The sequence below is a fragment of the Bicyclus anynana genome, chromosome 21 (assembly GCF_947172395.1).
Source record: "Bicyclus anynana chromosome 21, ilBicAnyn1.1, whole genome shotgun sequence".
NCBI classification, from domain to species: domain Eukaryota; kingdom Metazoa; phylum Arthropoda; class Insecta; order Lepidoptera; family Nymphalidae; genus Bicyclus; species Bicyclus anynana.
In genome coordinates, this window is record NC_069103.1 from 2,215,599 (window position 1) to 2,241,507 (window position 25,909).

At 37.4% G+C, this 25,909-nt stretch overlaps 1 protein-coding gene across 1 annotated transcript in view; it reads right to left on the reverse strand.

Moving 5' to 3' along the window:
- Positions 1 to 1,776: 1,776 nt before the first annotated feature.
- Positions 1,777 to 25,909, reverse strand: part of LOC112057866 (uncharacterized) — a 52,290-nt gene continuing 28,157 nt past the window's right edge. Inside the window, exons 4-11 of the mRNA XM_024098429.2 lie at positions 19,031 to 19,192; positions 14,996 to 15,130; positions 9,295 to 9,477; positions 6,360 to 6,518; positions 5,821 to 6,078; positions 3,473 to 3,544; positions 3,212 to 3,303; positions 1,777 to 2,342 (exon numbers count right to left, since the gene is read on the reverse strand). Coding sequence (XP_023954197.2) covers positions 2,031 to 2,342; positions 3,212 to 3,303; positions 3,473 to 3,544; positions 5,821 to 6,078; positions 6,360 to 6,518; positions 9,295 to 9,477; positions 14,996 to 15,130; positions 19,031 to 19,192 — 1,373 coding nt within the window. The 3' untranslated portion in view covers positions 1,777 to 2,030. The remainder of the gene's footprint in view (positions 2,343 to 3,211; positions 3,304 to 3,472; positions 3,545 to 5,820; positions 6,079 to 6,359; positions 6,519 to 9,294; positions 9,478 to 14,995; positions 15,131 to 19,030; positions 19,193 to 25,909) is intronic.

A 25,909-nucleotide genomic window follows, 5' to 3' on the forward strand; every position in this document is an offset into this window, starting at 1 on the left:
TTCTTGTAAACATGCGGGGATAACATAATATATGTAGCTTATGTTACTCGTTGGACATGTAACTTTCTAATGGTGAAAGAATTTCTAAAATCGGTTTAATGGTTTTTGAATTAAATTTTTACTTACAAGCAAACAAAAACAACAAATCTTACTCCTTTAAATTACTCTTTAGTTTAGATACTGTTTGTCTTACAGCTTCTGAGCCATAGATGTAATATAAAGTCCAGACACTGTCTTTTGAGTAAAAAGTGACGCACCCCAATTATGCCATTTCGCATGGACTTACACGCCGACACGCACACAGATGCATAAATCATGATGACTGACCTGACTGATCGCTTTTTCCATTTCTTGTATTTGGCAATACAATTCACACTCACGCATAGATATTCGGCGCCATTATGGTGCTTCAAATGTTTGACAGCGAGATACCGTCTGCTTATTATATAAGTCTATGTTACGAGTATAAGCACACGGCAACGTGGAAGGAGAGTCACAACTGCTCTTCTTATTTTCGCCAAATTATGTCGTGCGACTTAGAAACCTTGTAAAATATCTAACAGTATTTGACAAACAAAAATGTCGTTAAGAAACCTATCGGCAACGAATACAGGAGCAAATGTACAGTTAAATACTAGTTCTTAATTCAAAAGTTTTATTATTTCTATTTATTTTCTACCTTCTTATCATTCTGAATACAAATTCTAAAAAGGTATAAACTAAGTCTCAGTTTTAGCGATGATGTATAAAGTTGATCGCACATTACGAGAAAAACCGCACACGCGTTTTCAGAACCGAAAAATTTACGATACTGTAGTCGTTTATTCAGTATATAAAAAGGCGCAAGTGATTAGTTACTTGTAATGTGCAATCATACGATCTATTAGGATAATAATTTTGAAATATTTTGTACGGGATCAAGTTTTACATCAAAATATTTTTGGAGTTTACTTCTTAAGAATCGATTATGAAAAAAATACGACAGTAAAATTCGATGAACGAATGACAGCGTTACGTTTTTTGCGCGCAACCTATTCTGCGCACGCCGCGGCCTGCTGCTCCTCGGTTGCGCACCTTTCACTTTTCAGGCGTTAGTATTAGGACTTACATAGTGTATGCTTCGGGGCAACATACACATATTTAGACAGTCAATCTGAAAGAGTAAACTCCATTTTTGCGTCGGAGCTGACACACACTTTTTTTTTAATAAAGGCTAAGTTACACAAGAGTTTATTGAATTTGAGCGACAGTTTCAACGATAAAATGTAACTTAGCCTTATGTACTACAAATAAAAAAGCAGTATGTCCTTAAACGTAGATTTTATATATTATATTTTTTTAATAAATAGTTTTGAATTTGTAAAAAATGAATCGTTTATAAGCTCTCAGTCTAAAATCTTAAATAAAGACTATTTTCTACTTTACACATACTATTCTCTAAACCATCGAGTTCGTCGATAATTTTGCGTTCGATACGATTAATAGACACCTTGTCTCATGTCGTTTTTGCACAGTAATAAGAATTTAAGCTAAAACTCGAGCATGGGTTGACTGTTATTTATATAATTTGTTTTTAGTTTTATTTACAATCCAGAAAATTTGGGAAAAACTTCAAGAATACAGAGAACAACGAAAATCTAGTAAAAATCAGGTAATTAATATAGTTAGGGAATCGCCACTTTGGCTATTACTATTAGTAATAGTAATAGAACTGTCGGGTCGAAATAGAAATTAAACTTACATAATTTACTTTGAAGAAGTGAATTAAGTCTACGATTCCATACTGCAATAGTTATCATCGATTAAGATGACATAATTCTTATTGATTCATTATTATTAATTAAAAATATCAAACAGAATGAACTAATGAAATTAAAATTTAAAAATAAATGGACGAATTAATACTCGTATGATAGATAATATTAATCAATTGGAAACAAATTTATCAGACTAAATCTTTAATAGACTAGAGTTTGCCAAATATAATTAAACTATGATCAAAGTTTAGAGAATAGTATTGCATTTGGAGCTTACACACAGCTTTCGGGACCGGGTAAGTTTTCGGCTAAAACGTGCTCCCTTCTCCGTACGTTACCATTGCCTTTGCCTTTCCGATGTAACGTCGATGTAGCCAAGCTGCCAGAGCTCAAAGTTGGACCACTAAGAACTAGGCTCTGACTTCCGAACGGTGATCCAACGTTGCCGTTAGGACAGACGAAGTTCGGACTGCCTAAAGTCGGACTATTAGTTACGACGAAGTTTGGTCTGAAGTTGTTCGTTAAATTTTGGTTGATAACGTCCTCTTGCCTACTGCTGGGTATCATGTCGCTGCCCGGTGTTAGCTGTTGGATGGAGTTAGTGATACATTAGTATTATAGTCTAAGATCCGGCATTAGAAATGTATACCCTCATCTGTTATTTATTATTGATAAGAAATAAATGATAACACACTCAGAAGTGGATTACAAAAATAAGAAAGGTTATGATTCACAACATTTGTCAGAATTTGTAACCAAAATAAGACCCTAGAATGACAGAATGGAGTCACGCACTTGTGAACGTTGTGTGTAGGGGAAAAGGCGCCTTCAACAGTTAACCAACAATCCCCTTTTCCACTCAGGCCACTCTCCCCGCCTATCCTAAGCAATCCTTAAAGAATTACACAACAAGAAATGTGGACGGCTCTAACGCCACGAGTATTCTGAAGCCGGCCGCACTACGAGCGCCATATATCGCAAGTTGTTCCCGCCAACCGATCGGTACCCCTCTCTAACTCCCCACTCTTTACGGAAACAAGTCGCGCCACTTGAAGTGATATCCGTCTCAGACTACTATTTCCTACAATATATAATATTGTAATTTAGCAAGTTACAAATAGATTGCCTAGTTAAATTGCATTGCAGACACATTTTTCATACAAAATCTAGGAAACCATGAACTAGATCAAAGGCAACGTATTACAGTTAAATTAAATTATGCATAAAATAAGCTTTAATTTAATTGGATTCAACATGTTCGCTGCGGCACTGTTTTTTCTGTACTTTACTCTGGTACGTTACGAGGTTTTTTTAACATCGTACTAAAACTTCATGTGGTGTGGTACGAGGTCCATCGACCTCGTAACTCTTGAAGATGCAGGACTTACGAGGTCAGTTGACCTCGTACCGCAGCGAACGTGTTAATGTGAATTAGAATTAATGGGTTAATGTACCTCTTGCAGGCGTGATGTGCAGTGAGTTGCCGTGGAGTCCAATAGAGCGAGGTCTTCTGCTGAAAAAACAGCTCCACTTTTACTCCAATCACCTGGGAAACATCCGGAAAATAGAACAATTGGTATTTATGCGTTTCCTCATCTCTAAACAAACAACAACATAATAAAATCAAAAATAAGTCATCATTCCCAGACATCAAACCACTATCCTTATCAAACTAGGCTTTGATCAGTCAAGGAATAAATAATTCTTTATGGTACCTCTTAGCTCCTTTATGCTAGGCCATTCGTCTGCTTCGCTGGTTGCTGGTGGTATTTTTTGATTTTCACCATCTATAAATAAATTACATAAAATTAGTTATGAATTGTATAATAACCTGAATCCAGAATCATGAAGCATATTATTATAGCTAGGCAACTTCGTTCGAGTTGCGAAGTTGCGAAGCTGAAGTGGCAATGGGCGGGGCACATAGTTCGAAAAGCCGATGGCCGTTGGGGTCCTAAAGTGCTGGAATGGCGACCCCGCACTAGAAAGCGCACTGTTGGTCGACCCTCCACCAGGTGGACTGACGACATCAAGCGAGTCTCAGGGATGCGCTGGATGCAGGTGGCTCAGTATCGTGATGTTTGGAAGTCCCTACAAAAGGCCCATGTCCTGCAGTGGACGTCCATCAGCTGATATGATGATGATGATGATGAACTTCGCTCGTAAAACTTCCAATGTTACGCGCGGGCCGGGGGGCGTGTAGTTATGTATGATGGAAGTTTTTATTTTTAAGTTCAAATAAATATTAGTTATGCAGTTCGGCTCCTATAACTGGACTCGTCAATACCATGAAGTTATGGGAAATACTCCCGAGCACCCTGTATATACACATGTAAACAGAATATATAAGACAAATATATTTTGACGGCCTCCGTGGTATGCGCGGTGGTTTTACAAGGCGGAGGTCCTGGGTTCGATTCCCGGCTGGGTCGATTGAGGTTCTCTTAATTGGTCCAGGTTGGCTGGTGGGAGGCTTCGGCCGTGGCCGCCAGTTACCACCCTACCGACAAAGACGTGCCACCAAGCGATTTAGGTACGATTTCGTGTAGAAACCGAAAGGAGGTAGATTTCACCCTACTCCTAACAAGTTAGCCCGCTTCCATCTTAGATTGCATCCTCACTTAACATCAGGTGAGATTGTAGTCAAGGGCTAACTTGTAGAGTATAAAAAAAGAAGATAAAATCGATCGGATAAGACAAGTAGTTAGCCAAAGTTTCACAATTTTATCATACCAATGCGGCTACCAAAATATCAAATAACAAAAGTAGGAATTTGATTTTCCCCGGACAAACAAAGTAGGCGCGGTAATGCAAATGGCGGTGGGAAAAAGGCGAAAAATATAAGGGACGGTAATACAGGCTGGTAGGTACTTTCCCTTGGGTTTGTTTTCCAACGGAATTTTCCTACTTAAGATAAAAAGTCCATTTGTACCAACCACAAAACAAAAACTCTTTTTTTTTTGTTTTTGGCGCCGCGAATTGACCGCGGTAATGTTTTCAAAGCATAATTAGCTTTCATGTAAAAATATTTTTTTTAGAAACAGCAAATCTTTAGGAAAAATATATTTTTACTTTGTTGCCGAAATTCATTAACGAACTGCCACCTGCCTGTTACTCACACAGTTATCTTGCTAACAGCTTTTGCTCTGATATTTTTAGAAAGGTGAAGTCACATTTAATTATTTCTTTTTTAGAAGAAACACACAAAGATCACATTTATTACTTTTTTTTCATATCAAAATATACATTTACACGGGTTCTTAAAAGTCCAAAAACTATTTAACTTTGTGTATAAATTATAAACAACCTAAATTAAAAAAAAATAGGCGTCTTATTATTCCTCCGAATCGATGTCAACTGGTACAGTGTCACGTAAAATACATGTAGTTTGTTTAAAACATGGTGCCAGCTACAAGTTTATCTAAGAGTGTCTAGTTTACTACACTTTTAAGTATTTTTTATAGCCACGACGTATCTCCGGCAGCCGCAACTCAGCTCCTGTCTCTGGGGAGATGCTAGTGGTTGGTATACCTACCTGGTGCTTTTAAAACGTGTCGGTCTGTGGATCCGGCGTCTTGAACTCTGGAGACGGCTTGATGGTGTAAGCTACGACGTATCTCCTGCAACCGTCACTCAGCTCCAGCATGTCTCCTGGTGGATGCCTGTGGTTAGTATACCTACCTGGTGCTTTTAAAATGTCGGGTTGTGGTTCTGGCGTCTTGGACTCCGGAGACGGTTTGATGATGTAAGCCACGACGTAACCTCGTCGTCACTCAGCTGCAGCATGTCTCCGGGGAGATGCTAGTGATTGGTATACCTACCTGGTGCTTTTAAAATGTCCGTCTGTAGATCCGGCATCTTGGACACCGGAGACGATTTGATAGTGTAAACCACGACGTATCTGGCTGAGCGGTTCTATGCAGAAACCTGTAGTTGGTAAGTCTGGTGCATTTAAAATGTCCGGCTGTGGATCCGGCGTCTTGGACTCGGGAGACGGCTTGATGATGTAAGCCACGCCGTATCTGGCTGAGTGACTCTATGCAGATGCTTGTGGTTGCTATACCTGGTGCATTTAAAATGTCCGGCTGTGGATCCGGCGTCTTGGACTCCGGAGACGGTTTGATGGTGTAAGCAACGACGTATCTCCTGCAGCCGTCGCTCAGCTCCAGCATGTCTCCTGGTGGATGCTTGTGGTTGGGCAGCGACCTCTTCCGCCGCGCACAGAGAGCCGCGAAGGCTATGCCGCCAAGGGCAAGCGCGGCTCCTAGGGCCACGGCCACTACTACGCCGAGGGTTATGCCTCCCATTGTTGTTTTGCCATCTGTTTTATAGAAATAATAATATTATTCATCTTAATCATTATCAGTCTATGTAAACAGTCATTATAAGGCAAAGCCTTCCTCCTTAGGATATAAAACCACACTGCTCCGATGCGGGCTTTCTAGCTTAGGGAGATAATGTTTAACAATTGCTAAAACTGATGGCTTAACGTGCTCAAGGCACGAGAGTGCAACATTATCAACTTCCAAACTCCAGAAACGTCCTAAAGGACAAGAGACAAGTTCTAAATAAAGACCATTATTATGGATTGAAAAAATATACCCGTTCTCCTGGCGGCGTCATTGAAGGCAATATTCTCAAGCAAGGTTTTCTCTGAATCTCCCTTGAGATTCTTCGCATAGATGAGCAGGTTGAAGGTGGCGCCCTCTGCACTGCCCGCGGATAGCTGAGCCAGATCCAGCTTGAAGGTTGCCAAGCCATCTAGAACAAACAAAAATTAAGCCTACATAACTACTCCATGGTTAGGGTAGCGATACATGAACGAATGAGCGAACGTGATGGCCTCCGTGGTGCAGTGGTATACAAGACAGAGGTCCTGGGTTCGATCCCCGGCTTAGATTGAGGTTTTCTTAAGTGGTCCAGGTCTGCCTGGTGGGAGGCTTCTGCCGTGGCTAGTTACCCTACCGGCAAAGACGTGCCACCAAGCGATTTAGCGTTCCGGTACGATGTCGTGTAGAAACCGAAAGAACTGTGGATTTTCTATTTTCTACACTACATCATATCGGAACGCTAAATCACTTGACGGTAGGTAAGATGACGTAGGTAGAACCGGCCGAGCCGGGGTTCGAATCCAGGACCTCCGTCTTCTAAATTCACCGCGCATACCACTACGCCACGGAGGCTATCAAATAGAGCTTAGACCCACAAAGCAGCTGTAATGCGGGAGTGCATAACTTCTGTTACTTTATTATAACTATTTATCCTATGTTATATAGTTTGTTTTCCTTTATCCATAGTTGGGTTCAAGTTTTAAAAATGTTCTATTATTATACTCAAACAACATGGGTAACAAATAAAATGGTTAAGTAAATGTTCCTAAGCCGTTCCTAATCCTATTGCCCGGCTGAGATCGCTATTAGCGATAAGACCGCCTTGTGTATTCTACCTCTTTCGTACTATATTTCTGTTTTATTTATTTCTTTGTTATTGTACAAACTTAAATACTTAAATAAATAAATAAATTGTTTATTGATTCACGAGTAAATATATAACAGTATTTAACAAAGATCTGGGATCTACGAGTATATTTTTGTTAATAAAAGTTTAACTGGATAATTAATGAATCTATTTTAATCTAACTATTATTATTTTGTTGTTAATTCAGGAAAGTTGGCTACTCAAAGTATATATTTTAACCAGCCCCTTATAGCTTAAATATAGGCTAGAAAATTCTTGAAGTTTAGTCGATTGCGATTCCATTTTTGTGCTCTAAATAAATAATATTGATTTGAATTTGACTTTTTTTCTAGCGGACGCTTTGAACTGTGCTTGCGTTAAATTCTCATTTTCACAAATAAATTACTAGTTGCAGCGTAAAAAATTATATACACAAGCACCTTATAATATTAGGGTGATTAATCTGAAATTTAAATCCAAAACTCAGTACAAAAAGAAAAGAGGAGTGGGTACGACAATAGACCAACGGGGCGGGGATCGAACCTCCACCCCTCGTTGATGAGTCCAACCGCTCTTACCATAGAGCTATTGAGGCTTTAAATCTGCTGAATATTGCGTTCAGCTTAAGATACAAGTCATACAACACAAGTCTATGCTTCAACATCTATGTCTTTGATACAACATCTATGGCATTTACTTAGACCGAGAATGGTCTCGGTAACAATTGAGTTAGAAAACCTCTTCTAATATCGTTCTAATCTAAAAATAAAAAAGTAAAGGAAATGACCAGACGACTGCCAATTTAGAAAGTATTCTAAACTGGGGTTCATTAATTAAACAATAGGATGTCCGGCGGGCGCGCGCGGCCGGAATCGTGAATAGCATTTAAAATGCAAACTTCAGCATCTGCAAACAATGAATATTCCTATTTGCTGGAGCGCCAGACTGCTACTTTCCTTGGAATGTAGTTAATTAATACAAGTATTTTTGTCGGTGTGATGTTTCAAGTGTTTTTGTGGAACGTCTTGTCTGAAAGGATTTGTGCAGCTATTTTTGTAACTCAATTATACTTATCTTAACTTACTTGTATAATATATACATGTAACTTACTCTAGCGAGTTAGTTTTTCTGTGTGGTCGAATCAGAAATGCGGATATCCGCATAAGAACCAAAATCACTGACATCGCTCAGCGAGTTGCGAAGCTGAAGTGGCAATGGGCAGGCCACATAGTACGAAGAGCCGATAGACGTAGGGGTCCCAAAGTGTTGGAATGACGACCCCACACTGAGTTATTTGGAAGTCTATACGTACAAGAGGCCTATTTTGATTAGATGGACATCGATCGACTGATGATGATGATGATGATGATGAAACCTACTCTGGACATTTTTTTCTGTAAAGCTTAATTTTAATGAGTTTTACCTAATAGTTGCCTCGCTACCACTTAAATAAAAAAATGTAACTTTAAGTATGATAGGTTGATGACGTGACCTATCGATAATGAACCACATTCATTTTGTTTTCATATTATAGAATCGATATATTATTATGTAACATGGCTAGAGCAGAAGGCAGACTCAGGATCGCTGCTATTACAACACAATATATGGCATCACACATTGCATTATAGAAACGATATCGTGACCGTATCTTGACGATATTCTATAGGTTGTTTCCAAGAGCTTTGCCGAATGACGTGTCGTCAGAGTTTACACGTCTGGCTCTATTAAAGGTTTGGAAGAAGAATTTACATGAGGGTATATAATTCAAATGTTGAAGGAAAAACATCGTGAGGAAACGTGCATTTCTGAGAAATGTCTTAATTCTTTGCGTGTGTAAAGCCTGTTTGCCTAACTGGTGGACTATTAGCCTAACCCACTCTGAGAGAAGACACAACAGTTAGCCGAAAATAAGTTGTCAATGAATCATGATTGATGATGATGACTATGAAAACATAGTAAATTATATCAGGACAGGTTTTTACCTGTCCTGATATAATTTACCTGACCCCTATAATTTGACCGTGAGAAATTTATTTACTATGTTCAGGTAAAATTTGTACACGGGACTATAACTTACCTGTCTCATTGACACTGCTGTTAAACTTCGTCTTCCCGGTGACGGGGTCTAAGGCCTCAAGCACGAAGCTCTGCGGCAGACCACCGTCGTAGCCGGCGACACAGCGTATGATGAGCCAACTGACTCCTTCTGTACTGTTGGTGCCGGTGTGGAGGGAGCAATTTCTTGGAGGCGCAGGCCGGGCTGTTGGAAGAAAAGATCTAATATATAAAATTCTCGTGTCACAGTTTTCGTTGCCATACTCCTCCGAAACGGCTTGACCGATTTTGATGAATTTTTTTGTGCTTATCCGGTATCTATGAGAATAGGCCAGCATCTATTTTTTATACCCCTAATTGTGGGTAGGGTAGGGGTAGGGTAGGGTAGGGGTAGGGTAGGGTAGGGGTAGGGTAGGGGTAGGGGTAGGGTAGGGGAGGGGGCAGGGTAGAGGTAGTTGAAAGTTTACATCGCTTTCACGCGGACGAAGTCGCGGGCGTCCGCTAGTTTTTGTATAAAAATTGCCGAAAAAAAAATAGTGTGGCACTCGGAGACTGCTGTGGTAAAGCTATTGCAGAGTATTTTTTATCAAGTTATGTAATTATTTATTTATTTTAAGTATGCAGCATTTTTTTCTTTAGAAAAGAAAAAAACATATTTTAATGTTGAGCTGGAATCAACTCTGGTTTAATAAGGAAAACCATCGTGTGGAAACCTGCATACCAGAGAATTTTCTCAATTCTCTGCGTGTGTGAAGTCTGTCAATCCGCAATGGGCCAGCGAGGTGGACTAATACTTAACCCCTCTCATTCTGAGAGGAGACTCAGATGATGGTAAATACAGAGGGTTATAGGACTAAAAAGAAAATTTGTTTTCGTCTAATAACACAAGTGATTATTTAAATATCATAATATATGTTTGTGCGTAACGTAACATGTACGGAACACCGGCTGTAGATAATTAACGCGCCGCATAATCCCGAATCTCCATTTAGCTAATGACGTAGTCGGTACATTGTACAAGCCTTGTTACCAAGTAAGGATTCAATTACACAATTTGCAAAATTAGTCTCTTGATGCCTCGCAATTTAATAATAATTAGAATCCTCCGTGTGTATATAAATTATTTTTAGCTGACACTTCTGTCTGTAATTCCGTTTGACGGCCTCCGTGGCGCAGTGGTATGCGCGGTGGATTTACAAGACGGATGTCCTGTGTTCGATCCCCGGCTGGGCGGATTGGTGGTGGTTCCGTAGTCAACAAGGATCCCTTTTAGTACCGCCATTTTTCCCCGTTTTCGCCAAATTGGTCAAGCTATTTCAGAGGAGAACGGCATAAACACACACACAAGCACACAAACGGTAGGCGTCCACAGATCGTATGAATCGCTTACGTACATACGCTTTCGACGCATCGCATTAAACGTATTTTAGTCTTCTTTGTTCTTTGGCCAAAGTAGATGTGGCCAAAGTTCTGGAGATGTGGTCAAAGTTCTTTGGCCACATCTTCAGAAATCATGATTCTATAGAACGGTTGGTAGTGCAAGGGTAAGTCCAAGGCAAAAGATCCAGAGGCCGATCTCCAACCCGCTGGACGGATTTAGTTAAGGCTGCTACACACTCATCTTTGGCGGAGTGTACTCAAAATGCAGCCAACCGCCAAAAGTGGAGGAGCATTGCACAGAAGGCGTCGCTCATCACTGCAATCACGACCACTCTGCCAAGAGTGCACGATTAAGAAGAAGTCTTCTTTGTATAGAAAGTATGACATTCTACGGATTGTACCTATCGTAAAATTAATAATCCGTTTGATGCGATACGTCCGATACGCATGATGCGGATCAGTGGACGCCTACCATAAAACTGTTACACGAGAATCTTCTTACTATTATTATAAAAGAAAGTTTGTATGGATGTTTGGATGTTTGTTACTCTTTAACACCGCTACTACTGAAGCGATTTGGCTGAAATTTGGAATGGAAATAAATTTTACTCGGGATTAACATATATGCTACTTTTAATCCCGAAAAAATCCACGGTTTCCCGAGACTTGCGAAAACTGATGATTTTTATGATATGAATGTTTGTTACTCTTTCACGCCTCGACTACTGAACCGAATTAGCTGAAATTTGGTAATGAGATATATAATAGCATGGATTAACACATAGGCTACTTTTTGTCACGGAAAATTCACGTTTCCCGAGGGATTTGTGAAAGACTAAAATCCACGCGGACGAAGTCGCGGGCCTCCGTTAGTAATATATAAATGTAAGTTTATACCTGTTATCTTACAAGTATATGGATCTAACACAGTAATTTAATATCCCATTTCAACATATAAGTTGACACCAGCAGTGTAAGCTATAATATGTTATACTATCCCGTGATATTAAACATTGCGGTTGTAGTGTATGAGAGACAGTGTCTACATGTATTAGGGTACGTTGACACCGCAGAGTTGTATTTAACTAGACGCCGCTTTTTTATTTAACCGCATAGGTATTCCGACTCGCCGCCTGATGACAGAGTCACGGGAACATTTCATAAACTACTGCAACTATACTACAGCCTTTCTTGATAAGTACTGTTTACCAACAAACAAATTAAAAATGAGGGTATCACTAGTCATTTCACACCTAATAATAAGTATAATTAACTTGTTAAATAATGAAGATAAAATTGATTAATAAGCTTGGAACAATTAGATATGGTTAATATATTTTTTCTATAACATTTTATAAGCAAACCATACAAAATTTAAAATAAATAAGTTATGAAATGACATGCGTTTTCTACCTTCATTTCAAATTTCTTTGTTGCTAAACAGTATTCATCAAGAAAGGCTGTAGTATAGGTGATGAGCCTGGCCGTTTTACCGTTGACCTATTGAAGCTATAATAACGAAAAAAAAAAGTATTGCAATAATTGCAATTGCAAAAGCTAAATTGCATAGGAAACCATCGTTTGTTCTCATGTGAACGGCTTATGCGTTACATGTGAACACTGCCTTATTCTAAACTCGGGAATTACTGAGACGTATAATTCAATAGACTAACTATTGTTCAAGTTAATGTTAATTTGAATAATATTCAATTGTAATAGTACCAGATGTCAGTGATAATATTCTGATAATTTGCTTTGAGTCGTGATTTGATATTTGTTTAAGGGAAGTAGAGCTTTTCTACAGAGTAGTTTTTACCACTCTCTGGATAGTTGTACTTAAAACTAAATATCATTATTATCATTTATTATTTAGGATTATCATGATATTTAGGTGTCATGAAACTTTCTAAAAACTAAACTAATATTATAAAGAGAAAAGATATAGACCTAAAAGTGTGTTTGTAAGGAATAGGCTCCGAAAACACTGGACCGATTTTAAAAATTCTTTCATTAATGGCAAGCTACCATACCAGCGAGTAAACTATGCGGATCCAAACGCGCCTTGGTCAGAAAAGAACCTCAAAGATAACTTACTTAAGACAAGACAGCCATATTAATCAATGCATTTTGACGGCCTTCGTGGCGCAGTGGTGCTCGGTGGATTTACAAGATGGAAGTCCTGGGTTCGATTGCTCAGGTTTTTTTTATAGATCCAGATCTCGCTGGTGGGAGTCTTCGGCCGTGGCTAGATACCACCCTACCGGCAAAGACTCACCACAAAGTGATTTAGCTATCCGGTACGTCGTCGTGTAGAAACCGAAATGGGTGTGGATTTTCATCCTACGCCTAACAAGATAATCCGCTTTTATTTTAGATTGAATCATCACTTACCATCACGTTAGATTGTAGTTAAAGTGCTAACTTGTAAAGAATAAAAAAAATGCATCAAAAATCTGCTAACTTTAATCCTAGATCACCCGTTATCTGGACATTATTTAAATTAACTCACAAAAGTTATACCGATAACAATAACTTCCCACGAAGCATGAAACTATCTGAAAAATTACCCCAATAAAGTAGGTTGGGTAAAAGGTATACAAAAGTTTCCTAATAGACTTTTGGAAGTTATTGGATACGGCGATACTAATGGCCTATTTATACGACGCGGTTGGAACAGCGAGTTCACTATTTAGTACCTAGTAATAATAGTACTACGTGAATTACTTCTTTGGTCCAGTAAGTCTAGGTATGTGGCATTGGATCTTGAGGTACTGGATTCGAATATTGAGCTAAATTTATGTCACTACTATGAACTTACTACAACTACAGAACTTTTCTTCCCATAAGAAATGTCATTTAGGTGAGCCTAAAGTCTTTATTTCCAAGAGGGCGTTGCGAAAAACTGAATAGCAAAAGTGATGTCGTGAGTGTGTTTTGCCGAAACAGCCAAAAACGTGAGGTTGTTGAAAAAAGAAAAAAAAAAAAAACACCAGGAAACAAGCGTAGATCGGTTCTGTTCCTAACAGCTGCTGTCAACTTCACATCTCGCAAATTTCAGTCCCGTCGTGACCACGATCCATGCAACTGGGTCGAAATATCGACATTAAAAATCTCGTCGTTTTATCGTGGTATGTACCCGTTTAAATAATATTTGAAAGGTACGATGTCGAACTATACGGTCATGCCACGTGACTGTAGTATAGTAACTATACTACGGTCATGTCAGTAGCTGGCACAGTGTAACGAAGCCATTATTGGAAACGATAAAAACCTAATGTTCACCGGTCTCTGAATTTACTGCGATAGGAGCGATAAGAAACTCGAGCTAATCGATACTAAAATATAATAGCTTATTGCTCTGGCGGCCATCGGCAAGTTTCCGCTAAGTACAGTTAGGAATCCTAGTCGCCCCGTTAAGTTAATTGCAGACTGTCACACGAGACAAACAGGTGACAACGTAATGGTATAGACAGAGTGAAGAAAGGTAAAACGGAGTTTTAAGTAGTGTTTATGTTACAGAACTTAAACAGAATAATGGTGTTGTTAAAACTATTTAAATAATTTTAATATAAAGAACTTAATTTGGACAGGAGTACAACGTATTTATTATAAAGGTATGATGGCTAGTGATCATAATTCTAAAATATTTGTTTACCACCTCAGGTTTATTGGTGCAGGATACTGCAATGCATCTATCTATACTTACAATAAAACTGGCCGAATTCTATACATTTATTCGCAATTTGAGATCATACTTATATCATTTGTAACAACAAACGTTAGCGTGGCATAACGGACGACAGCACCATCTAGAATACTTATAATACGAATTCTGTACATTTTGTACATTGATGATAATTTTTTTAAATTTTTGTTGGGGGCCATTATATAATCGATACTGAAGCTAAAAATATTTTCTTTAAATTTTTTGTCTGTCTGTCCGTGTTTTTTATTATTATTCGGGCATCACGCAGAAACTACTAAATGATTTTTTATTGCGAAAATAAAATAAGAAGGGCGGGAAATAGGGGTTGAAAGTTTGTATAGAAAGTCCTTCATTTTTAGAGTTATAAAAATTTGTTCATAAATCATAAAAAAATACGAAAAATAATGTAATTCAAAAATTTTTAAAATTCAACCCCTAAAGTGGTGTAATAGGGTTTGAAAGTTTACATTGATTTCCACGCGGACGAAGTCGCAGACGTCCGCTAGTACATTATATTTCTGTAGATTATTGAGACGCAGGAATGATCTGGAAAATTTGGGCAGTACAGTCGCGGCTTGTAGCTCAGTTTACTGGTGCTGTCGTTGGCTGTATCTAGGTACAGAGTCATGTAACTCACAGGCGGGCACGATCTGGAAGACGCAGGGCTCGAGCTGGCGGCCGACGGCGTTGGTGCCGCGACAGCTGAGCGCGCCGTAGTCGCGGTCACTCTGCGGCTTGTAGCTCAGTTGACTGGTGCTGCCGTTGGCTGTACCTAAATGCGTACAAACAGAAAAAGGTATAACTAAATTATTGAACATTTGTATTGAAAAAGATGCTTACCTATCCAGTATAATACACCACTTGAAATTTCGGCTGAGAGTAATTTAGTTTTTTGGATCTCAAGGACTCATCAATTTGATAATGATACTCTATTTTTATTCTACAAATCAATAAAGACCGTGGAATGAAATGGAAGGGAATGGAAATCTTTTGGCCATTATCTGAGGGGGGTTCCAGCAAAATATAGATTTTTAAATAAATACCATAAAAATAGTTACATAGTAATTTTAAAAAGTAGGTAATTCTTACAAAATTGTTTATATGTACTGGAAATAAATGGCTTTTTTATTTTTATTTAACTAAGTTTTTCTGCTCATGCATTTTTTACAATTAATTAGAGTACATTTTTTAATCCAACGGTAACTCCAATAAAAGTCATAAAAATTAAAGGATTTACATCGTGAAAAAGATGAAAAAATAAGGATGAAAAAATGAGGTAAAATAAGATTGCCTAAACTCGTAAGTTTAGGCAATCTTATTTTACCGTATTGCAAGTGTAGCTAGCCTAATTTGGCCTATTATGTGTGTAGACCCATCAATACACCGAACATAACCCTAAACTCTGAGAATGAAACATGTAACTGGCCTTAACTGGCATTAACTAACTTGGCCATAACCAGGTTAGTTAACGAAACGATCGAGATTTGTAAGCTAACTAGAGCCAATCTATTGATCATGTTGGTAAAGTTACGAGTCAATAAACTGAACAGACTCATTCGTGCAATGGTTAGCTTACTCAGCTAAGAATTATAAAGTCCAAGTTCGAGTACAGCCAGGGCAACAAAATCTTACTTATTGGGATTTTTCGAGGAAAATACTGAAAACTCCGTGATGGGTGACATCCTTTAGCCGGGTTTACATTTGTCTGACGTGTCGTGTTGTGACGCATCAGAACAGAATCGGTATCATACATTTTGTATGCATCGCATCAAAAGCCATCACGACATGTGTCAACACATAAGTATAAACGTTGCCATACAAAATGTATGATACCGATTCTGTTCTGATGCGTCACGACACGTCAAGTCAGACAAATGTAAATCCGCCTTTACGTAATTGACAACCAGGCGACATGAACCGAAAATTTCGCTTTAACGTTTCTTATCCGAACATCTAAAGTGTGATACACCTCCAATACAAGAGTTAATTGACACTTTCTAGGCAAGCGAGTCCCATCTTAGACATCATCATTGCTTTTCATCAGGCATAATTGTAATCAAGCTAAGACCATATTGACCATAAAGTAAAACAAAGTTGATCTAACTAACCCGGACATTCATATTATTGCCGACTATAGACTCAACATTACTAAATGCACTTAGAGCCTGCTAACCTGACATAACCTATTTCATAAAGGCTTTATATAATATTTTTAACACAAAAATGAAACAGACAATAAAGACGTATTACAGTTATTATAATTTTAGCACAAAATTACTTAACCGATTTTCATGAGAGCTAAAAAAAATAATTTTCAAAACTAATATAATAAAGGCGAAAGTTTGTGTGTAAGTGTATAAGTGGGAAAGTGTGTAAGTGTGTAAGTTTTTTTTCTCTTTTACGCTGCGGCTACTGAAGCGATTTGGCTGAAATTTGGAATACAAATAGATTAACACATAAGCTACTTTTCATCCCGGAAAAATCCATAGTTCCCGTGGGATTTGTGAAAAACAGAAGTAGCGGGCCACCTTTGGTCATACATATTTTATAACCAGCACAATCAATAATTCGCATCTCACATAACCGTCCAAACAATGGAAACCCCCAAAAACTTTTGACGTATTAATTCCAACGTAAGAATAACGAGCTCATTATGAAAATGCGGTCGGATAAATTTAAAACATTATAATGTTGCTACGGAAAAATAAAACACGAAATTTCCCCGATTTTATAATACTCTTTCCATACAAATAAGCGCTGCATTTAAACTGTAATGCATTTCGTTGAAAATAATTTATGACTATCGCAAGGCTCGGGTTGGCGATGTGCCAGAAGGCTGGCCACGCTACCACGACATACGTTTCGAGTTGGGCCGATCCTATATGAGGTTTGTATGTATGGAAGACAAGAAACCTCAAAGGTTTTGACACGACTGATAAAATTTTGACTCCTTAAGTTCGTTTTATTTTTCGAGTTTACTCCTAAAAAATAGATTTTTTATATATAGCCCTCGGTATGAAAAAATATGGGCAGTAAAATTAAATGAACACAGCGTTACGTTTTTTGAAACCTGCCGGCCTGCTGCTCCTCGGCTGCGCACCTTTTTACTTTACAGGCGTAGGTGTTGAGACGTATATAGTGTATGCTGGGGGGCAACATACACTTATTTAGACAGTCGTAAAGAGTAAACTCCATTCGTGCGTCGGAGCTGAAACACACTTTTTTTTACGTCTGTGGGTCATTTATCAACCAATTTTAAACTTTCTATTAAGTCCTTTTAAAATAAAATAAGCCTTTTATTTCTTCATAGTATTGACAATTTTTAGGTAGATACTAAGTGTGTTATTTTATTAGGTGCTTTATAATTTTTAACCGACTTCAAAAAAAAAAGAAGGAGGTTTCTCAATTTGACCCTTTTTTTGATTTGTATGTGTGTTCGCGCATAACTTCGTCTTTTACGGACCTTTTTTTGTTAGAAAGGAGATGTTTCGAGGGTGGTACCATAACAAATACAAATACAAAATACAAATAAAGAGTATAACATACGAATACGAATAAAAATACCGGCCTCTTAACCGTTTCTGAGATCACGAATTGCGGGCAGAACTATATTTATTTAAATTTCATAAAGATGAAGATGTATCATGAAAGTGCACCTTTAGGGTATTAACTCAAATAGAAAACCTTTGGCACAGACTCAAAAACGTTGTATATGATCCGATAGCACATTGTATATATACAAGTTTGCACAAGTTTCAGCTGCTGCCTCAGATATTTTGAAATGTATAGATGCACACACTATGTTTCTAGAAGCGAGTGTTTGTGAGTAAGTGTGTCAGTGTGTAATTGTGTATGTTTGTTGTACACGTCGCAGTCACTAAACCGATTCGGCATATGTTAGGAATGGAGTATTATATCCTGGATTATCCATTAGGCTACCTTTTAATCCGAAAAACTGCATTTTATAAATAAAATTTCATTGATCGAGAGCATTATATTTGCATTAATGCTTTACTTTTTTTGAGTCATATATCAAGCTGCACAGTGATTCTTAAGGTGCTAACCAAAGAAGAGAAATCTAGACATAAATTTCATCCAATGGCACCGGAGTTGTCTCAGTTCAGATAGCGGTATTTCCGTTTGGCCGCCATTAGTTGAATTTTGTCTGTATTTTTACGAGATTATCTCATTATTTGCAGTTAGGCCACTGGGTTGTAAAAAAAATATTATTTCGTTCAACAATATCTAAATAGCAACGTCGAATTAGGAAATCGGTGGTGCATATATCTAAACGGGGAAGTTTACAAGATTTTTTTTAATAAGTTAAAAAAATCGATTATTAAAAAAAATAGAAGAACTTAAAATTAAAAGTTCCTGTCAAAATGTCTCCGTGCTCCGTCTATTTCTAAAACGTCATGGAACTCCGACGCAACCGTACAACTTATTAATCTGGAATTCTTTCCTCTTATACAAGTTCAGGCTTCAGAGGACGTGTGACGTGCTCCGAATGCGAACTGTACGTCTTTGGAACAATCTGATTTGCTTCGAGTTTGTATTCAGACTTTGGTTTTAGACTAAAGTAGTAAGCTAAGTAATAAGCTATATTATATATTCTCGTATGGAAGTTTCTCGATTATGTGCAACAGTTTTAAGAAAAAAGTAAAAAACCAACCAAACTTCGCCGGCGATACGTCGAGACTCTCGCCACTGTTGTTGAACTGCCAGAAGAACGTGACGTCAGGCGGGTTGGCCGTCACCGAGCATCGAACGTGTAACACCTCGTCTAGCTGCGCGCCTAGTACTTGCGGCGACGAGTGCGTACACACTGGTGCATCTGGGGACAAAAATATATTTAAAAAAAAAACATACGAATATACACTATACGACTCGAACAACTCGAAAGGGCGAGCGATTATGAACCCTATGTCGGTAGTAATAGGGTTCTCCGTAACAGTATATTTATCGTCTCATACAATATTTAGATAACTTGCCTGGAAGATATCACTATTACTGATAAGGTCGCCTTTTTGGAAAGTTATTGTTTTGGTGCGTTTTAAACCGAAACGGAAACGACGCAAGGTTGTCCTGTACTGTATTTTGGAACGTAATATTCGTAAATACACTGTTTCTACTTTAAGTTTTTTTTTTTAAATATCAACTTAGTTTCCTAGGATAATTTAGATCAAGTTCCATAGTGTATTTTTCAATAAAAAATCTTTTTAACAAAAAAATTGAACCGACTTCAAAATCACAAAAATAAACTAAAAAGCGAAAAATAACATCGTATGAGCTACCTTCTGATCATTTTGAAGGCGGTGCCAACACAGTGATGCATTAACTAAAGCCGATTAAATCATTAACTTTTAGGATTTAAAGACAGTTTTATCCCGTGGTTCTTTCTGAAACGTGTTTATTTAATACGTAATTGGCTTTGCACCGCCTAAAAAGATTTTATTTTTCTGTTTTTAGTGTGTGCATTTAATTTTTATTAAATGCACACATTTTTTTTCCGGTTCCGGTTGTCTACGGCACCAGACGTATAATTAAACCTCTCGGGATAATTAATTTAGTAACTCGGAAAAATAGCAACAAACACTGTTTTGGGAAGCTACAATCACTGCATAAACGAAGAACTCAAGTGCAAATTACGAAAATACGCCTCAAAACACACACTGTGACAAGTTATCCAGAAGTAAATAAACACATTTTGGCGGATTTCAAGATATCAAACTGAAAAGTCATCCAGTAACCGTACGTACATACTTTCAAAACTATAAACAAACACGAAGTTAGCTACACACGAGTTGACAGTCGAACGTGCTACCAACATAACAAACTTCATTTGTGGTCTGTGATAACAAAGGCAGTTAAACGTTTCATTTCACGTACTGGCGACATACAATAAAAGTTTTGTTACTGCTACCAACTGCCGTAACCACAGATAGCCAACACAATACGAAGAAGCATAAAGCATCCTTTAGACGTTCCGACAAACTTTGAAAGTGGTTTTTCACATCACGAATTTAATAAAATTTACTTCACACATACTACTCTAAGATGGATAAAGAATTAATTGCAAACTTTTGGCAAACAATGAAAGAAGAAATGGCAGCGCAAACAAGGGAGATAACCATAGCAGTCACTAAAAACGTTTCAGAAAGTATCAACGAAAAATTATCAACCCTTATAGAAGAAAATAAAAACCTAAAGTTGCAAGTTCAGTCCCTAGATGATAAAATTAAGTTAATGGATGAACAGAAAAGAAGAAACAATATTATCTTCTTTGGGATAAAAGAGGAACAACACCGCGAGTCTCCAATGGAAACTATTATAAACTTGCTTGGAAAAAATATGAATATTCATATCAACTCAACTGAAATCAATAACGCTTATCGGTTAGGCAAGAAGGAAAATAATACTCCTCGTCCTATTCTTGTAACCTTTACTACATTTTGGAGAAGAAACGAAGTCCTCAAGAACAAAAAGAAACTAGGCTTGGGCACTTATGTCAAAGAAGATCTCAGCAAAGAAACTTTAGAAATGAGGAAACAGCTTCTGCCACAACTAAAGGAAGAAAGGGCAAAGGGAAAAATCTGTTATTTTGTCAAAGATAAGATAGTTACAAAAGAGCCAAAAGAAGATAAAATCGACAAAAGGAAAAGATACCGCAGTGATTCACCAGAAAAACTGCCAATGGAACCAACCACGTCAGTCCCAAAAAAGAAGAATAATAGGACAAACATGCTAGACTACATAACACGAGGCAGATCCGCGTCATTGTCACTACCTTCAAGCGCAAAAAACACCCTATAGACACCGGCAACAGGAAAACCAAACATAAAAACAAAAACTATTTACCCAACGAAACAACCAACACCCCAAGACGGCTGGTCACCGCGGGGGAAAGCGACCACTACCCTCCTAACATTACCCCTAAACGCCAAACGAATACTTTGAAAGATAAAAAACAGCAAAATAACAAAAACATCCATATTGCAACATACAATACACTTTCTCTACGGTCCGAAGAAAACTTACAAGAACTTATATACTCCTTACAAGACATCAAGTGGGACATTATTGGATTGAGTGAAGTAAGAAGAAATGGTGAAGCTATTGTGGAGTATGGTCAATTCATACTATACTACAAAGGTGAAACGCCGGGAAGACATGGTGTGGGATTCTTAATTAAGAAAGAACTCAAAAACCTTATTATTGAAATGATTGGAATATCTGAAAGAATTGCCATATTGAACACGAAAATCCCGTCAAGCAAAGAAGTATGGTCTATTGTGCAGATATACTCACCAACTGAACAATCCACAAAAACAGAAATTGATACATTCTACTCGTCCCTCAATATCGCAATTAAAGAGCACACTCACAAAAACTGTATAATAATGGGCGATTTTAATGCACAAGTTGGAACTCCAAGAAATGGTGAAGACATCGTTCTAGGCCCTTACAGTTACGGCAAAAGAACAAGAAATGGACAGAAACTAATGGAAATGGCTTTCGAAAACAATATGACAATACTTAACAGTCAATTTAAAAAACGAACTTCCAGGAGATGGACATGGATATCGCCAGATGGCCGGTATAAAAACGAAATAGACTACTTCTTAACGAATAAACCCAATTTATTTGAGGATTGTGGAACCATCACAAACTTAAATTTTAATAGTAACCATAGAATGATTAGAGCTCGTTTGAACGCACCGTTAGCCAAAAAAGGTCGACCATTCAAAGTAAAACCTGCAATGCCAAACAACAAAGCAAGAATAGCTGTCATCGAAACAAATCTCAACTCTGTTACAGAAGCATCCCTGCAATACTTGACTACCCAAGAAAAATACAATATCTTACATGAAATACTTACAGAAAGACCGGAGAACACCGAGAGCAAACCAAAAGATAAAGGACACATATCAAAAAAAACATACGAACTCCTAAACCAGAGGTCCGACCTAATTAATACTAAAAATAAAACGAAAGCTATCAGGGCACAAATAGCAAAATTAAGTAAAGAAATTAAAAAACAATTGAGAAAAGACAAAAAACATTTTAGACTCGATACTTTTGAAAAACACATAGTAAAAACAGGAGGTATTAAAAAAGCCCTCAAGTTTTTATCAGATAAAACAAATTGGATCCCTAAAATAAAACACTGCCACCATAACACAAATACTAGAAGGCCAGACATTCTATCAATTGCCACAAATTTTTACAAAGAATTGTACTCTAAAAAGATACAATTAAACAATATAGTTTTAAACAATAATGATAATATACCACCGATATTATCAGAAGAAATTGATAAAGCAATCCAAACTCAAAAAAGAGATAGAGCCCCTGGTCCTGATGAAATTAATAACGAACTACTTTTAGACTGCAAAAACTACATTAAACCATTATTAAAAAACATTTTCAATGACATACTATTGACGGAAAACATTCCAACACAATGGACTACATCAACAATAACCTTGCTTCACAAAAAAGGCGACAAAGACGTTATGAATAACTATAGACCTATTAGTCTAATGTCTAATATCTACAAAGTTTTCGCGAAAGTAATTCTCCGTCGAATAACTGGACCGTTAGACGAGAATCAGCCCAGAGAGCAAGCCGGCTTCAGGGCAGGATACTCTACATTAGACCACATACACGTTGTAAGACAAGTCTTTGAAAAAAACAAGGAATTTAAGGTACCATTCTACTGCTGTTTTATAGACTATAACAAAGCTTTTGACTCAATAGAGCACGAAGCCATTTGGTTGTCTCTTAAGAACCAAGGAGTAGAACATAAATATATAAGAATCATAAAGAATATATACACCAATAGTACAGCTAAGATAAAGTTAGAAAAAGTGGGCAAAGAAATAAAAATAAATAGAGGCGTACGCCAAGGAGATCCACTTTCCCCAAAACTATTCACAGCTGTTTTAGAAGAAATCTTTCGTAATCTAAGATGGGATCAATATGGGCTTAACATAAATGGTGAAAAATTATCTCATCTACGATTCGCTGACGATATCATAATATTCGCTACAACAACAGTCCACCTACAGAACATGCTCGTAGACTTAGAAAAAGAAAGTAGCTTGGTAGGTCTTACAATAAACACCTCTAAAACCAAAGCCATAACAAACTCATCTGAGGACTATATCTCTATCTATGGTGAGCCGATTGAGTATGTAAAGGAATATTCGTATCTGGGCCAACTGATCTCGAATACCGATGTTATGTCAAAGGAAATAGACACCAGAATTGGTAATGCATGGAAGTGTTACTGGGGATTAAAAGAAATCATGAAAAACACAGAAACCAAGATGTCTCTTAAGTCCAAGCTATACAACACCTGTGTGTTACCAATCTTGACCTATGGTTGTCAAACTTGGGCACTCACTAAAGCGCAAAATAAGAAATTAGAGACATGCCAGACAGCAATGGAGAGGAGCATGCTAAATATAAGAAGATCAGACCGAATAAACAATATGACAATAAGAAAACACACGAAAATAGAGAATGTCATAACAAGGATAAGGAAACTTAAGTGGAAATGGACAGGCCATATAATAAGAGGAACAGAAAAATGGAATAAAACTATTGTATATTGGTATCCAAGAAATAGCAAAAGGAATCGAGGCAGACAGTTCCGAAGATGGGAAGACGAGTTAAAGGCGGTAGCAGGGGAGGCATGGACAAGGAAGGCGTTGGACCGACCCAAATGGAAGGAAATGGAGGAGGCCTTTGCCAAAGTTGGGCAAACAGACAAAGTTGTTGGTGTCACCTTAAATTAAATAAATTGTAAAATATGTACCTACGTCTGAATAAAGGCTATATTATTATTATTATTATTATTAAATGCACACAATTTTTATTAAAAAAACTAGCTGATGCCGCGCGTTTTCACCCGCGTGTTTCCCGTTCCCGTGGGAATACCGGGATAATATATAGCCTATAGCCTTCCTCGATAAATGGACTATCTAACACTAAAATAATTTTTCAAATCGGACCAGTAGTTTCTGAGATTAGCGCGTTCAATCAAACAAACAAGCAAACAAACTCTTCAGCTTTATAATATTAGTATAGATTAAGTAGGACCAATCTGGAAGTAGTCTCTTTCAAACAAATTTTTTTTTTTTTAAATTGGATAAGAATTAATGACAAAGTTATGCGGTAACAAATATAAAAAACAAAAACAAAAAATACATACGCGTCAAATTGAGAACCTCCTCCATTTTTTTAAGTCGGTTAAAAAAGAGTTTTTCTAACGAAAAATCCTTATAAATACTCGGTTTCGTATAGTGGGAACGGTGGTATAATATTTCAGTTAGTTTGCCTAGAAGCGCCGGTTCGTGTTTAAAATGAACTCTTAAATCATCTACACTCTCAGTACGGTATGCGGAATTGTTAGAACAACCTAGATTGGGAAATTGCATATCCGTAGGTGTTTTAATTGCTTTTGCTGAAGAAAAAAGCTGCGCATGGAATAGAAAAGGTGTTAGATAAAAGAGAGTAATGATTTTATACTTATTTCGTGGTTGTTTATTATAAATGTTATTTAAACGCGAGGTTGTTGAAGAAAAAAGAAAAAGAACAAGAAGGGAGTAGATCGATTCTGAACAGCCGACTTCACTTCTCATCTCGCAACTTCAGTCCCGTCGTGACCACGATCCATGAAACTGGGTCGAAATATCGACATTAAAAATCTCGTCTCGTTTAAATAACATTCATAAAAGAGAGTAAATTATAATTTAAGCTGATTGTATACTAGAAGATGCTCGCTTTTTTGTCCGCGTGCTTTATTAAGCCTTTTTAGAAATCACGCAGGAATTGTTTGAAGGGATGAAAAGTGTTTCACTGTTCGCCCCAGTAGGCCTGAGATATCATGATATAAGATACCATGACATCAAGACGAGACAAATACAGGATTATTTCGACCAATAGTGGTGAATCGAAAATATCGATCTCTTTTTGATACAAAGAAAAAAAATACAATAATTTCAAATAGACTCAGTTTATAGTTTACAAACATTTTTGAAACATTGGTTTCGGAAGGCTGATTTTATTGAGGATATTAACTCCGTCGCTATTGGTCGACAGCGTCTTTTTTCTTTACAAGATATAGATAGTTCAGATTTAAATTGATATTATCACGCACGCAAGCTTCAAGATCGGTTTAGCCAGAGAACATAGAAAACGCTAAAAGTGACAAGGGTTTAGAGGTTAAAAATAAAAATGGTAAGCTGTTTACTAATTGATTTATCATCATCAGTATTAAATTACCCAATTATCAGTTACCTTAGTAGTAAAACAAGCTGCTTACTTTGGGGGACTTTACAAAGCGATGGGCCAAATAGAAATAAATAAAACCTAAATTGACCTAAACAGAGAATGGAATGACGGACCTCTATTTAGAACCAAGGCATTACCACTGCCTCAGAGAGATCGTCATATCTTCATAGCCCGACCGTTAAGTCAAACTCAGCACTTCTTGATCTTTATCTGAACAAATTAACCATTAGACCAACGAGGCAAGTTACAT